At 34.3% G+C, this 16,389-nt stretch overlaps 2 protein-coding genes across 3 annotated transcripts; both read right to left on the bottom strand.

The window, feature by feature from the left end:
• Positions 1-38: 38 nt before the first annotated feature.
• On the bottom strand, positions 39-1,480 carry LOC131644005 (rhicadhesin receptor-like). Its single transcript, XM_058914379.1, has 2 exons — positions 1,146-1,480; positions 39-751 (listed from the first exon to the last, which is right to left on the bottom strand). Exons 1-2 carry the CDS (start codon positions 1,255-1,257, stop codon positions 207-209), a joined length of 657 nt encoding a protein of 218 aa, XP_058770362.1. The 5' UTR covers positions 1,258-1,480; the 3' UTR covers positions 39-206.
• Positions 1,481-5,026: 3,546 nt separating this feature from the next.
• Positions 5,027-12,867, bottom strand: LOC131644006 (flap endonuclease 1). Of its 2 annotated transcripts, none has more exons than XM_058914381.1 (18): positions 12,741-12,866; positions 12,535-12,651; positions 12,372-12,430; positions 12,083-12,142; positions 11,929-11,982; positions 11,779-11,827; positions 11,629-11,676; positions 11,444-11,509; positions 11,317-11,367; positions 10,909-11,028; positions 10,743-10,827; positions 10,537-10,618; positions 9,938-10,052; positions 9,723-9,779; positions 9,580-9,626; positions 9,439-9,493; positions 5,358-5,511; positions 5,027-5,253 (listed from the first exon to the last, which is right to left on the bottom strand). In XM_058914381.1, exons 1-17 carry the CDS (start codon positions 12,750-12,752, stop codon positions 5,404-5,406), a joined length of 1,185 nt encoding a protein of 394 aa, XP_058770364.1. In that variant the 5' UTR covers positions 12,753-12,866; the 3' UTR covers positions 5,027-5,253; positions 5,358-5,403. The 2 variants fall into 2 exon arrangements, with proteins under 2 accessions (XP_058770364.1, XP_058770363.1); XM_058914380.1 differs by lacking the exon at positions 5,027-5,253 and adding an exon at positions 8,694-8,882 and having other exon boundaries at positions 5,376-5,511; positions 12,741-12,867.
• Between the last annotated feature and the right edge of the window lie 3,522 nt (positions 12,868-16,389).

The following is a 16,389-nucleotide window of genomic DNA, read 5'->3' on the forward strand; positions in this document are numbered from 1 at the left end:
CATAACAGTGGAAACAAGAGAATAGCCATGATGATCGATTTGATTATACAACAATCTTTCCAATTTCCATAATAAAACAAATGAATACAATCCACTTGCTCTAACTTTTTACTTTATGAGTTCCAACATGATCTGGAAAGGTACAAAGATTAAAAGTAGAATAACAATTGTAAGTGGCCAGACAATCACAGCACCATAAGATACCTTTATTTCTTGGGTGCAAGCCTAGACTTAATTTTCTCAACTTCCTTGGTACCCACTTGAAATGTCTTTGTCAACACATTATCTGGAACAGCAGGTGTAGCTGCAAACAATGTAACAGCAATGGACTGTGTACCAGGAAGTTGGCTGTTGAAGGCCGAAAGAACAGCAGCAGGTACATTGCCATTGTTCTTTTGAAAGTGAACCAAGCCTTTTGGGAAAACAAATATCTCACCCTTGTTAATTGTCTTTGATATGAGAACATTAGCTGTAGTTATGAACCCAACATCTAACTCCCCTTCGAGCACAAACACAACCTCGGTGGCGCGAGGATGAGTGTGAGGTGGGTTGAGGCCGCCTGGAGCATAATCAATCCTCGACAGAGACACGCCAAGAGTGTTGAGTCCCGGGACTTTCTGAACGTTGGCTCCGGTCACGACGGAGCCATATGTGTTGTTGGTGGATCCTGGTTTGGCTAGTATGTTGGAAGAGAAATCTGAGACATTTACCTTGGATGCCTCTTTGCAGGTAAATCCGTTCACTGTCACACCTGTTTTATGTATTACAGCCCTCCAAGAATTAATTTTTCAGAAAAAATAATAATTATTTAACAGCTCTTAAATCTACAAAGCTGGCTTGTGAATCGAGCATTGCAATATTATACTATAATCATTATTCAGCTGTGGTGCTTAAGTAATGCAGCTAAGAGACAAATGAAAGTTAATGTTAGTGGGAATACTGTACTATAATCCACATGATTAAACAGTGGAGTCAGGAAAAAGCGATATTAAAGTAGTTTGGTGGAAGTGGTATGCTTTTAGGAGTGAGATTGAGATAACCTAATACATTTGCATACTTCTCAAGTTCACTGCTTTGTAGACTATACTATGTATTCTATAATATGAATGAAGAAGATAGTAGAGTAATGTTAAAAGGGTATCTACCTGAGGAGAGGTCTGCGACACAAAGGTCTTGAAGAGAGTCAGGATCTGATGAGAAAGTGGTGGCCGTAAGAAGAGCCAAAGTCACAAGAAACAAGGAATGTGTAAGTTTCATGGTTTGGGAGAGAGTGAAAATGGAGTGGAATGAGAGTCAGGATTGAATAAATATTTGTTATGAAATGGAAAGAAAGTAGCTAGGGAACCAAGGAAGAGAATGGTATGAGAGAGAGTGAAAATGGAGTGGAATGAGAAGAAAGAAACAGATGAGTTGGTTGAAAATAGGTGGGGTTTCATCAATGAATTTATAGCAAAGACATAGAGCTGGATGGGGTTGGGTTGACAACAAGACTAGATACAAACGTGCCGTTTCTTCATTTGATTTTGTCACACTCATACCAACCATTTCTCCAACTTAAAGTATAGTTTTCCATCAAGAATCCAAATCCAAGCTAAAGAAAACAAATGCCCCATACGCTAGATTCTTGGGCCTAGCTCTTGGTTTGGGCCCTTTTTACGTTTTGATCTTTGAGAAATTCTAATGTCAAATACTTATGGAATTGATAAAAATGTCTTATGTATTCTAGAATTTAGAGTGTGTTATTGAACTATGAAATCACTTAATCATTCTATGAAGATATATACACTCTCCCTGTGATATTTCTGATTGACAATGTGTCCTTTTCACAATGGACATGTAGGAGGTACTGGACGGTCGTACTTCAAATATATTTGTACCAAAAGTTATGATTGTTATGCATAAGTAATAATATGGAATATAACTTAAAAATTGAAACTAATTTTACCTACTTGAAATGACGGTTGTACTACATATCCAATGAAAATGAGTAACTCACTTTTTTGTAGTACCTTGAAACGGAAAATAATTTTTTGAGAATCCATACATGTATAGTAGAACCACAATATTTTTATATTTCTATATAATAAGAAATCTCATATATGACATAATCATCGTTCATCTTGAATCGTTGGACTGACTCTGGCAAAAATTAGAATGTGTTTGACTTAATGGAATCAACTATTTGTTCCTAACAATTGGTATAATCCTCTCAATTATTATTTATCACCCTTATAAGATCAAGATGATTGATGGAGTGAGATTTAACCGACCAACTAAGTAATCCTGATACAACATAGAATATATAATGATCATATTCTTCAACATTTATGACAATTTTAAAGTATTGATGCATAAATAAAGACAATTCATTTTAGTTTGGGAAGTTGCGTTGCACTGAAAAAGGACTAAGTGGTTGATAAGTTGACTGAATAATGTGACATACATTTTTTTTAGTTGAGCATAATAACTTTGTCTATGAAGCTTGTGTATCTGAATGCAAAGAGTCGACATAATTAAAGAAAGATGGTGAAAGCTTAGTGAAACGATCACTATGAATCATCAAAATAATCATTCGAATTTTGAAATCTAAATTACAATAGTAACAAAACACAATAATTTCTATATATCTCAAATCAAGTTACAATATCACATACACACACTTGAATAAATTTCCCTTGTGAGATTAGAGATGTAGTTGGATACCATTCTTCTAAGTCTTCAACATCATCGACGGATCACAACTTCTTTCAGTGAGTTGAAAGTTCATTCAAATAAATGGGTTTATCTTGCAACAACTTCTCATCATTTATCGAGCAATAACTTATTAGCAATTGAACATGCACATGAAAATCTATAATTATCCTTATTAAGAAACTGCACGTGAATTTTTTTGTACCACGTCCCTCTATCCGATCTTCCTCACCCACCATTAAACGTAAAACGTAATGTGTTTTTCAAAAATTCTTAACCGATTGGGACCATAACACTGTTGGGGGAGTTTTTCACTATGGAGTATTGATAACATAGTGTAGGACTAGGCATCTTTGTGAGAGACACACCACTTATCCACCTAAAACCTTAAGGTGATAGGTGAGTGGGTTCTATTTCTCCACTTACTCACACTTGCATTATTATTCTAACACTCTCCCTCAAGTGTGAGTCCACAATGCTCCCCCACTTACACTTGTACCGTCGTTACCTCTTCTTGAGCAACGAAACACCTCTTCTTGGGCATTTAGATACAAGTAAGTCGATCCCATTCTCAAAACTAAAGACAAGTGATACCATTTGTTGACGCAATAATCGGGGAAGGATCGAGGAACGAAGAGCATTCTTACTTTGTGGAACTTTCCTTTGAGCAACAAACCTTTGTGGAATACACACCACTGGTCCACCTCAAACCTTAAGGTGATAGGTGTGTGAGTTCTCTCACTTATAAAGTGTTCAATCTTTCCTTTTCTAATTAATGTGAGAATTCTTCCTCACACTTGATTCTCAACACTCTCCCTCAAGTGTGAGTCTATACATAATGCTCCCCCTCAAGTGAAAGTTCTTTCCACATACACTTGTACCGCCGTTAACACTCTTTAACGGAACACTTCCTATCCACCACTAGTGAGGAGTACTTTCAATACAAATAAGTTGGTCCCTTTTTCGGTGGAGGGTCGAGCGAGGAGCATTCTTACTTTGTGGAACTTTCCTTTTAGCAACACACATTTGTGGGACACATTCCACTTGTCCACCTATAACCTTAAAATGATAGGTGAGTGAGTTATATTTCCTCACTAACTCATACTTACATTATTATTCTAACAAATATATTTCTATTGAATATGTGTTTTCTTATATTGACACTTTTCTAAAATGAAGCTTGTATATAAGTATATTTATGTTATATCATATTGTAATTGTTTTCCAAATACTTTTTAAATCTACTGCGAGCATATTTGATTTCATTGGTTGTTAATATGCATGATGTGGTGAGTCCATGCCGTTACCACTTTGAGAAATTTTACTCCAAATTGAAAATATGTTTCCTTTGAGTCAGACTCCAATATAGTTTTGCATGCATCTATTATAGTTTCCCATATTTTAAATGGTTTGATATTTTCTCATTCTTAAACTTTAAAAGTGATGTGTTTGAAGTCTATTGATGATTTGATTGACCATTTGAAGCAAGACTTGGTGTGATTAAAAAATCTATCAATTGAGATTTGAACTATATATTTTTCTCTGATTTTTCAAAATATGTGCTGCGTGTAAAATAATAATTCCTTGCTGCAGCAAGTATACAATAACTTTCACTTTTTGCAAAGATTTGTTGTAACTAAAACAAATTTGAATGATTAATTAGGTAATAAATTGAATGTTTGAATATGATAAAATAATTGAGAAAGTTAATGAGTGTTACAGATGGGTTGTTAAATTGGGTTCAGGGGCAGCTGGTTAAGTTAATCATTTGAGTGTCTTCCATTATTATATTTTAAACAAACAAAAATGCTTTGTCATATCATAGTTTTCTTTTGGATTATCATTTACTCTAGGCTTTATAATGATTATTTTACGTCTTTAGTATTACGATAAGTATATAAATTCAATTCTCTGGCATTGTAGCTAGCTAGGTATAGTAGAGCATTTTGCCTTGTTACTAAAAACAAGTGAAATAATCTGTTCGAAAATACGTGTATATGTAAGTAGCATTACTCAAAATTTCATACCATTCTAACCAAGATAAAATAGTCTTTGTTATTCATCTGAGTACATTAAAATTTATGTTTACTAGTTACTTACAGCTGATATTTCTTGCCTTGTAGTTTTGTATTTTACATCATTGGTTTGTATTTCGTTTTCAGAGGGTTGCTATTCCTTGAAATTACAGGGATGAGAACTTTAAAGACACTATATATACAATCTTCACTATTCTATTATGTGAAAAATATGTTTTTCTCTCCTTTATTTTTTGCATGACCCAAATTTTCTAGTCTTGCAACTGCAATTGAGAGTGTTAAAAAATTCAGACACAAGATAGTGAAATAGTGAAGCAGTGCATTAGGAAAAAAAATGCAAGTCAAATTAACCCAAAAAGGGGAGAACTGAGAAATCTCTACCGAATGAAGCATTGTATTTCAAACTATTAAATACTAGAATTCTCTAACTAAAGTTAGTCAATTTCCCCAAATTGATTTCGCATAAATATTTTACAACTTGGAAGAACTCGCATCACTAATACGATTATATCCTCCTTCATTCCAACTGCAAACAACCAAAAAAACAGGTAGAGTAATAGATGTTAGTAACTGCAAAAGGAACAGTCACATAAATTAGGTGGTGAGAAAACAATCATCCAGAATACTAACCTGATAAACATGTAAATAACTCTGCCAGTTTAAGTTACAAAACCAACTATTTTTTCTTCCTACCGCCACCGGCCTTAGTTTTCTTGTTATCCCCTTTAGCATCACTAGCCTTAGTTTTCTTGTTAGCCCCTTTGGCATCATTCACTGGTGTTTCCTGTATAAGAGAAGAATATGTGTCAAACCATGGATCTAGAAAACCATTACACAAAGCGCCATTTATTTCTTTCCACTATCTTCAACATAAAAGCAGTGTTTTTTTGGTTTAGTTAAACTATCAGCAGATATTTTGAAAAGGCTGTTCCATCATTAAGGTTCTTGTTAGAAGACATGAAAATATTTTTTGGTTTAGTTTCTCTTTTGGAAGTATCTTAGACTAAATTGGGATATAACTTTTCATGTTTATCTTGTTATTATCATGATTTATTTCTCATGGTAGGATTTTGTGTATTGTATTAATATAAATTAGTGCTTATCGTGTTTGCATTGCATTGTATCTAAAACCCAATAATCTCAAGATGGTATCAAAGTCATATTATCCTCCACATAGCTTTCCCCTTTGGTTTCCAAGTTCACTAAGGTGTGAGACTCTACTATTGTTATTATAAATTAATAATTGTATTCAAAATCCTTTTCCTTTACTCAGCAGGGTCTAGTTCAGACTAATATGCCCTTACACACATCATCAAAATGACTATGGAGAGGAAACACAAACATGTAGTGGAAGCAAGACTCACTCCTAGCTCAAGCTATTCTACACCTCAGGTTCTGGGAACATGCCTTTCAAGCTGCAACCTATCTTATATAGGCCTACTATCACCTTAGACATATCCTCATCCTATTTTGACCTTCATAAAGTTTTTCAGATTATTAGTCTTTGGTTGTGTCTACTACCCATATTTAAGACCCTATAACTCAAAATTTTGCCCATCATTTCAAAGAGTGTTTATTACTTAGCCACTCTCCTAATCAGAGGCTACACACAAATGTCTAGCCAATGACGGAAGAATATACATCTCAAAAAATGTGATATTTAATGACACCCTATCCAGCTATACACCTTTCATAACACCCATAGACAAATCCCCATCCTTCCTTTTTTTCATTATCCTTCACTTAACATACTTCAAGTCCTGCCCCTAGTCATCTCTCTTCTCATTTACCAACACCCTCATTGTCATATGTACCTGAGCAATCTTTAAATTCAATCCAACACAATAACTCTATTTATTGGGTATTGAAGTTACCCATCTCTCTAATGGCAGCCTACTCCTTCCATTGACAAAATACATCAAGGATCTTTTCAACAAGGCCAACATGAGTAAAGCCAAAGGGATTTCCTCTCCCATGGTTGCTAAGCTAAAGTTATCCAAGCACGGGTCGCGCTATCTCAGTATCCGACCTACTACAGGTCCATTGTTGGTGCTCTGCAGCATGCAATCGTCACTCTTCACTAGAAAGTCATAGGGCAGCAATCTAGAGAGTTTTAAAGTACCTAAGGTACTCAACATCATGGCCTTCTACTTAATCCTGCTTCTTTGTCCAAGCCTCTATCTATCAATGTATTCTCTAATGCAGACTGGAGAGCTGACCCAGAAGATAGAAAATCAACATTTGGCTCTTGTATCTACCTAAGACCAAACCTAGTTGCCTGGTGGTTAAAGAAACAAACTTTAGTTGCCAAATCAAGCACTGAGACTGAATATAGGAGCCTTGCCAACAAAGCATAGGAGCTTTGGTAGCAATCACTCCTGAAAGAACTCAGTTACGTTCAACACACATATTTTATTGTGACAACTTGGGCACTGTAGCTATATCTCACAATCCAGTGCTGCATGCGAAGATAAATTATATGGAATTGGACTTTTTTTTCCCTAGGGGAAAAGGTGATCAATAGGAGGAGTCTAACATAACAAATCCACTTGGATTTGAAGGGGAGATATTAGAGTAAGCAACACTAGTAACCAAGTAGAACTGTTTTGTTGAGCAAAACAAAATAATAAACTTGTATTGTGCTGACTCAACACAACTGTATTTGATTGTGCAACTGACTCTGTCAGTTACATCATTCTATAAATAGCTTAGTAAAAGCTATTGCAATAAACTTGTTCATTCTAACCATTCCAATATACAATTTCCTTTTTTGAGTTCCAGAAGATGAATTCTTCATCCTCCACTTTCTAATTTTTAGAGGGTACATTTGTTAGATGATATGAAAGTAGTTTATAATATCTAAATATTAATTTAGAGCACCTAAGATCATCTCATAGGATTAATTTCATTTGAGAGTATTTAGGCCATCTCTTCGGTATTAGTTTTCATAGTTCTTTATCCTTATTATAGTTTGTTCCCTCTACACAACGGTAATAAGTTAATAACTGATCTCAAAAGCCCATAGTAGATTAAGACTGCATTACAGAATAATGGAGCATTACAACCCCAACAACATTTGTGTAAAGAAAGAACACTAGCTATTTAGGAGAGCTTTGCATAGCTTAGTAAACCCAAAATCATAATCAACACTTAAAAGTAGCAAACCCAAGCAGAATGTCAATTGATCGTCACTACACATATATGTGATGGGCTTTTACCATACGTATACCAGAATAGAAAGAACAAAAAAAAAGTAGAAATTTGCTGGTTATGCAAGGAGGAGAATGGCTGTCATGAGTAAAGAGTAAGTGTTTAGAGGGGAGTGTAAGAGACTACGGATGGCAGCAAGGAATTGGGGAGAGAATTTTATAGCATTCTTCTTTATTCTTTTATTTCGGAGAAAATTTTGTTTCTCCCAATATATGTTTATCCTTGAGAGCCTTGTAATTTTAATAAGCACATTGGTGCAGCCAGTAGTGTAATATTCATTTGATTATACGTTATCAAAAAAGAAACACTCATCTGTATAATGTATAGAGAAATAAATTAATAAAACAAAATTAGAAATGAAAGGGAGGATTTGATATCTCCTCAACAAAGACTCAGAAGAAAGGATAGAAAGATTTAAAAAAAAAAGAACTCCAGTCCTGTCCTTTTTTATCTCCGTCTAATCAACGGAATTTGTTTCAACAAATGAAAACCAACTAGACTTCTTAAAAGTTTAAAACAGTAATTAACTAGATCCAGGGGCCTGTATGCTTATGCTAAAGGAACTAAAAGTAGAGCCAAGAACAACATTTCAAAGTTAAAATATATACACTAGTAGTAAAAGATATTGCGAGCAATCGAGCACTGCAAGGCTTGATGTAGTTTTTAAAAGTTCTCAAGCAAAATTGGTAGAAGAATTATATCTCGATTACTAAAAAACAGATTATGCATAAGCATAGATTGACAATGAAGGTTCACCAGTGCTATTCAGCTTCAGGCACCAAAGCAGACACCTCTAGACAATGCAACAGAAAGCTCGGAACCCAGATTATAGATCGGCATTCTTAACTTGCCGAAAATCATGGACCTTGAACAGTTAGAAATTTGCAGAGAGGACATCTTATGATCAATTGCTGGTTTGAAAGACCTAAGCGTGCATTTGCTTCCCTGTCATTAAGTGTAGCAAAATTATGCTAGCATATCAGCTCTAATATTTCAAGTAAATTTGGTAGAAATTTCGGTTTACTGTACCGGGGGGACTAAAGGGAACAGTTCCAAATCCAGTTTGTGAATGAATGATAGAATAATGGTATCACTTGTCATATAAATCAGGGTATTCAATTGTTTAAACTTTGTGGTAGCTAACAATGTTTGTCATGCATTTTGAGAAAAAATCTAATAAAAAATACCCGTTATTAGAAATATGAATGTGTATAATCAATCAGTTTTGTTCACGCAATTTAAGTTAACACGACTTTTCATGGAATGGAAGAGTTTTAGTCATCAATATGAGGATGAAAATTAGAATAGGAAACAATATGAAAACTACGTAAGGAAACAACAATTTGTGATCTAGCTCAGGCAAACAAATAGGAGCCCAAAAATAAATTAAATCGCAGCAGACCCTAAGTCTGACCATAAATGTTCTGGTGAGGAATTCACCAGACCTTCTGCAACAATTTTGAATGTCAACAAATAGTGCATGGATATAGTGGATGCATACCTTCCGTTTGATAGGTACAGATGGATTTGCAGTTGGCTTAAAAAATGATTCCAATCTGGAAACAGAAAAAACCAAAAAGCTAGATATGCAAGAAAAGAGAAATGAAGCCATACTAGTGTCCAATGAGTTAATCACACTTACCGGCCTTGTGATGACTTGTTCTTTGCCGCTTTAATTTTTTCTATTGCCTGCCATTGAAAAAGAAATCATAACAAAAATGTCTTCTGAAGAAACAACAAAAATCCATTGAAACTCAACTCTAAAAACATATTTAGCCTACATACCCTTGTCACCCTGTCACTGCTGAACCCATTCTCATTTACTAGAAATGTTATTAACCCCTGTAAGAAAGGCAACATGTAACTTAGTTGTTTTGCCAAAGAAATTATATATAGAGAGAACAAACAAACATAGGTATGTCAGTATGGAGTAGACCACTTAAGATTATCCTTGTGCATTTGAAAGAATATTTTAAGTTCTCAAAAAAGATGGTTATTACTTCTTCATCTGGAGGAGACCACTTAAGATTAAGTTCTTCATCATCAGTTGAGACCAGTGGTTCTTTAAAAAGTCGTCGAGCCTCCTGATATGGCCAATCGTCTGCTATCTGGTACCTGAATCATTGCTCACACTGTAAATAGTTCCTGAGACAAAACTTGAAATATTTACATCACAATAAATATCATGAACCATGCATTCAAAAGAAACAGCATTTAGATAGCATAAAATTGAGTTTTTTTATACTACCATAAAATTGAGATTGTACGTTAATTAAGCTTCTCCATTAATGATAGACAGCAGAGATGATATTAATCACTGGATAAAGTAGCCAAATTCTTAATGGAGTCCACCAATGTAATTGATATAATAATAAAATTTGACTGTGGTATGAAACATTACAAAACAATTGTTGAAAAATGTGTCATAGAAGTGGACTCATCATTAAAGATCCAAATATACGGGTCAGATATCTGATTGGCAATGCAGCACAAACATGAGAAAGAGAAATAAGTAATATCTCACAAGCTTTCATCATGCATGTGATAATTTAAATTGCATGCACTTGAAAACAGTGAATTTCAAAATGGGGGGAAAAACCTCTCTTTGTTTAGGTTTTCCAGTATGTTTTCAATAGAGCCGTGTTGACGTATGAGCTTCAAAGCTGTTAGGCCCCCAATACCTGTGGTACACATTGATTATTATTAATTTATTTATATTATACACGTGTATGTGTAGCGATCATATTGCAATCATAAAATTAAACATGAATCTAGCATCATTTGGATAAAAATGAGGCAAAATACCTCGAATGTTGTCACAGTAATCACATCCAGAAAGAATGCACAAGTCAATAAATTGGTCCATGGTCAGATCTAGCTCCGCCAAAATCTGAAACATGAGAAGTATAGAAATAAGCAGATCATACACTGAGAAACCCGTACATACTGAAAGCAGTTAACGAAAAAGGACCTTTGCAATGTCAAATTCCATTACTGGAACCTTCTTTGAGCTAGGATCCATTAGATGGCGAAGAAATTTAGGAGCTCCAAACGTTAAGGAATCCATATCTTCAGAAGCCACAGCATACACCTATAATATATAAAATGTTCAACATTAACTATGCATAAACTTTATATCAAAGAAACTAGTATTAATTTGAGTGAAGGCATAACAAAATTTAGAATTATCAAATGCAAAAAACATTAAAGAAAGAACATTTTTTAAATTCTAATGGTTTCATAAAAAGATGAAAGAATATATAGTAACATCTAATCTTCTTTTTATTTCCATGAAGTTTGTTTGAAAAGGAAGCATTTAGTAATAATTTTATCGTATTTTAGTTTTCAATAAGTAAACACACAGCAGATGTCAACTTGCCTTTCCTGCTTTACAAAGAGCAGCACACTGAGCCTCTGCTTCTGAGGGTGCCTGGAGAATTTGAAGCCTTAGTCAAATGCTTAACACATAGTACAATATATTATTTCATTAAGTATTGCAATGTCACCTCCACAACGGGCACTCCCATGAGTCTTAAAAGTTTTTTGCAGTCTTCATTATGTTGTTTTGTCACCTACAAGAGTAATAGAAATATATCCTCAACAGTATATACCAAAACCCTGCTTCAATATCATATAGAAGAAAAACAATAAAAGGTTATGGATTACACATCTCTAAGAAACTTCGACCCACCTTCACTGTCCGTTTACTGAATTTTTCAATATCTTCCTTATTGTCAGCCTGCAATGACAACAAATAGCAGCCAAAGGATGAATATCCTAATTTAATACAAGAAACCTAAGCACAAAAACCAGAGAGAAGTTGCCTATAAACTGCATATACCTCTATTGCTACCGACAAACCCTCTTCCGCCTCAGCTCTCCTTGATAGACTATAACAAAGATTTTGAAAAAAAATACATCACTTGGGAACTTCTGATAAGAATCTATAATTAGAATTCCCTAAAAATAACAAAAACCCACGCAAAAATACCGTTTTTTCAGCTCTTGATTCTTCATATCCGGTGGCTTCCCATCAAAAACATATCTGAATACAAGCATTGAACAAATCAGCTGCGGGTTATAAAATAACTTATTTCATAGAGTTTTTTTATTGAAGGAAAGAGAAAATATTTCAAAAAAATTACACTGGCTTCATCCCGGCTTCTAGAAGTCTGATAGTCCGCGAAAACATTCCTTGCAAATGACTATAAAATTCAAAATCAATTAACTAACACAACAATCACCCTAACAAAAAAAAAATGAAACAAAAACAACTAAACTCAATTAAACTTATCCAATAGAAAATCCACTAAAAACCAATTAACTAACATAATAATCACCCTAACAACAAAATGAATAAAAAACAACTAAACCCAATTAACCTTATCTAATAGAAAATCCACTAAGAGATTAAATTAAATTACTACTACAAACCTAGTAACTTCGCCAGCTTCATTAGTGAGCATTTCAGCTCCACTTCTTCCCACAACAATCTACACCAAACCAATTACACACCATAATAAACATTAACATAACCCCTTTCAGTATAATGGTTAAAAATTGAAACTTTATTGTGTTTTTTAGATGTACTACTCACAAGAAACTGGTAAATGCTCATGCTAGCATCAACAGCAATCTTGCGGCCAAAGTAGCTTTCGAATTTGTTCTCCTTCATGGATGATGGGGCATTATCGGCTAAAAGCTTTGTTAAACCCTAGAAATTAATCAGCATTGACGAAATTAAATTCAATAGTATATAATAATAGTAACCGTGATAAATTTGAGTGAAATTAAATTGAATACCTTAATACCCATTGTTGTTGTGTGTGAAAAATTTGCAGAGAAAGTGGAATGGATGGAGTGAGACGGCAGAAAAAGAAAAGGGGGCGAGGAAATAAACTTCTTCCCGCGCGATCTCCAGTAAGGGTATTTTCGACTTTGTACGGTGACCAGTTGTTAGCCCATTCTATTCTATCTCTAACGGCCCAAACACACCATGAAGCTTTCAGGTTTTATCCAGACACCCCGGTTACACCTGACACCCCCATATTTCAATAATATTTATGTTGCTCTTGTGAAAATTTAAGCTAAAAATTCGGATAAAATACTTGGTAGAACAATCTAAAAAATGTTATCGAGAAAAAAATCTGATAGTATATATGAAAATATGTGGAGATAGTATCATCGTAAACTAACTAAGACCGATGAAGATTTGAAAGTTATGTGGAGATCATATCTGATAGTTATGGAAAGGTGAAATATAATCTTATAGAGCTGAAGACCGATGAAGATTTGAAATTTATGTGGATATCATATCATTGTAGGCGAACTAAGGGATGGATCGAATTTGATGCGACAATATCTAGATTTGTCGATGACATTATCAAGATGTTGAAACGTCTAGAGTCGTCTGATAATGTTTAGCTTTTCTTATTTTATTATTGTTTTTTTTAAGTTACGTAATCGCTTGTCTAAGTTATGTAACTGTTTGTCAAATGTTAAGTTATGTTCATCATGCATCAATGGAAGTGTCAAAATGTTATCTAATAAAGAGTGTTGTGCAAATATATGAGCAATACTACACATAATATATAAAAATAATAATAATGTTTAAATAGGTCTCCAAAGGCTATCTATGTTGCATGTGATGCCAAACTATAAGCCTCATTCGGGTTCATCAAACTCATGAGGTTTTTCATAATTACTATTATCATCTATGAGCAATGAGTGACATTTGCACCATATGGAGGCAGTGGCATTTCATCAAAAGGTACCCCAACATCAACATGAAAAGATTCAGCATGAGAAAGTCTAGCGTCATCTCTATGTTGCTTAGGTGGGATGATGCGATAGTGTGATTTAGTAAGATACCACTTCAAATACTCATCCACACACTCAGCATGAAACTTAACTTCCAGTGCACGATCTCTAATGGCAAGTGCAAAACCCATAATGTTACCACAGAACCACCTATCAATGCCTTCAAATAGAATATCATGGACTGGTCGTGGGATGTCCTGCACATATCCAAACTGGCACAAACACATCTCGGATGAGTGTATAGCCACTAACACTTCCCATCGCATATAACCAAAAAAGTGTAATGACATTGAGCTCACCATCCACTCTATGGCCTATGTAGGGTGTCAAGATGACATCATCCATAATCTCTTGGCCCGTGGGAACCCAGCAGTGATAAAAATAACCCGCCTCCCACAAATGGATGTGAAATGCTCACATATTCAACACTACATAATAATAAATACTCGAGTAATAATTTAGTTATAAATAGAATTGAGGTAATAAAAAATAATAATTTAGTTATGTATGAAATAGACTCGTATATCCAGCAAGCTGCCTGGTCTAAAAAAGAGTCACCTCTCCTAGGGCGGCATATAGAAAAGTCAATGCAACACACCCATATGCTCAACTGCAATGCTCAAGGCTGTTAAACAACCACATGTATTTTGCATCGATATATACATGAGACTTGATCGCTAAGATGTAGTATGTATACCCTAGATGTTGCCTCATACATACTCTAACATACTAGATCGTCATACTTATCCCGCAACCAAGATAGGCAAAAGTGAGCACCCCTCATATACCTAAACTTCTTTATCACCTGCTCCTCAGTAACCTTTAATTATTGTACAATTATTATACGTGCAGTCTCCTGACTAATTATATGAGTGGTGAAGAAACTACTTGCCAGTAGAATATAGGGCACTTATACCATCTCAGAAGTATGTGGCACCTTTATCTCTGTCGGATGGGGTACATGTGTCTCTACCACCATTTGCACGTCATTCTGAACTGATGCCTGGACATGAACTAGTTCATCCTCATCATCTATCGTCTATCCAGAAGAAGATCTAGATCCTCTATGTCTGATAATGGAGGTGCACGTAACTGAGCCCGAACGGTCAAACGCCTCTCGTGAGAATCAGTCGGTGCCACTCTCCTCGCCCGGAGATGCGGGTCCTCTACGTCACCTCCCCTCTCTTGAGCCCTCACAACATCAGTTATATCACGTCGTTGGCCTTTAATCATACCATTTGCGCCTTTGGTCTTCACTGCAAAAAGTAAAGCAAATTTTTTAACCTACCGGATTTTTAAAAAAATTGGAAATTATGAACTTTCCGGATTTTTTTGAAAAAATCGGTAAAAAAAAAGCATATTTTTTCTACATTTTTTGAAAATTCATGTAATGATTCATACGTCTGACTGGATTTATTGAAAAATTCGAAAACATTTATGCATTTTTAATGTATTTTTCAAAAAATCCAGAAAAATGTTTGCCTTTTTTACCGAATTTTAAAAAAAAAATCAATTGAGCGAATGGTTTTTTAAAAAACACTTCTTTTTTTTTTGTATTTTTACCAAATTTTTTAAAAAATATGGTAAAAAAATGAAAAATCATCAAAAAAAAAATAAAAAAGGGAGTAAAAAACAAACTTGTCATCAATAGCAAATATCCACTAGTGTCTTTGAAATGTCCAAAAAATTACAAAGCTTTTCAAAAAATTATAATTGTTCCAATATTTTTTTTAAATGAATTATAATATTGTACATGGCTAACATGGTAAAAACATAGGATGTGTGGGGTGCCAAGTCAAAGTTGGGGGGTGGCATGATAAAACCTCTAAAGCTATGTATGCTAGCCAAATTCTCATTTTTTAATTCACCTCCTTTATTTGTTAGAGATTCCTCGAAGTTTTTATATTAACCATTTAGGAAAGGATACTTCTTGAAGCAATTGTTTATAATCATGTTTTTAAACTGTGTTTAACGCTTTTTCTCTTATTTTCTCAAATTTTTGCAAAAATTTTACTCATCGTTGATTATTGTATTCGAACGAATAATCAATATGTATTTCAAAGTCATCATCCTCATTACCATTTTAAATTACTAATAATCTATTTGTATATTTCGTTTTATTAATTCTTGCAAAAAATTTACTCTTATTTAATTATTGTGTTCAAACGAACAATCAATGTGTATTTCAACGCCATCATCCTTGTTATCATTTTAAATTACTAATAACCTATTTGTATATTTCTTTTTATTGGTTTATATTCTATTTTTTGTTGTAATAGTAATGTTGATATCTTCTAGAAGGATCATTATGGAGTCATTTAAATCAATTTTAATTTTTTTCGTGGTTTTTAAAAGTATTTTCCCACAAAAGTGTATGCTTCGTTCTTGAATCATGAATGGAGTGAGGATCAAAATAATGGTGGATCTGAGTTTTCGATGAGGTGGAAATGGGGTTGGTCTGCAAGATTTGCGCTCCAACTCTCAAGTCATTATGTGAGAAAAATAAGTGAATATAAAGGGGATTAGAAACTTAGTGCATCAGTTTGGTGTCCTCTCTCTCTCTCTCTCTCTCTCTCTCTCTCTCTCTCTCTCTCTCTCTCTCTCTCTCTCTCTCTCTCTCTCTCTATATATA

This window comes from Vicia villosa, linkage group LG1, assembly GCF_029867415.1.
Source record: "Vicia villosa cultivar HV-30 ecotype Madison, WI linkage group LG1, Vvil1.0, whole genome shotgun sequence".
NCBI lineage: Eukaryota > Viridiplantae > Streptophyta > Magnoliopsida > Fabales > Fabaceae > Vicia > Vicia villosa.

What these genes read in the sequence shown, in the direction of transcription:
- LOC131644005 (XM_058914379.1), bottom strand. Translation starts at nt 1,257, where the DNA reads ATGAAACTTACACATTCCTTGTTTCTTGTGACTTTGGCTCTTCTTACG. An exon ending in TGTCGCAGACCTCTCCTCAG is followed by an intron (nt 752 to 1,145) that starts GTAGATACCCTT and finishes TACATAAAACAG; the next exon opens with GTGTGACAGTGAACGGATTT.
- LOC131644006 (XM_058914380.1), bottom strand. An exon ending in CTCTTTGTAAAGCAGGAAAG is followed by an intron (nt 11,029 to 11,316) that starts GCAAGTTGACAT and finishes TATATATTATAG; the next exon opens with GTGTATGCTGTGGCTTCTGA. An exon ending in GAAAACCTAAACAAAGAGAG is followed by an intron (nt 10,053 to 10,536) that starts GTTTTTCCCCCC and finishes GCAATGATTCAG; the next exon opens with GTACCAGATAGCAGACGATT.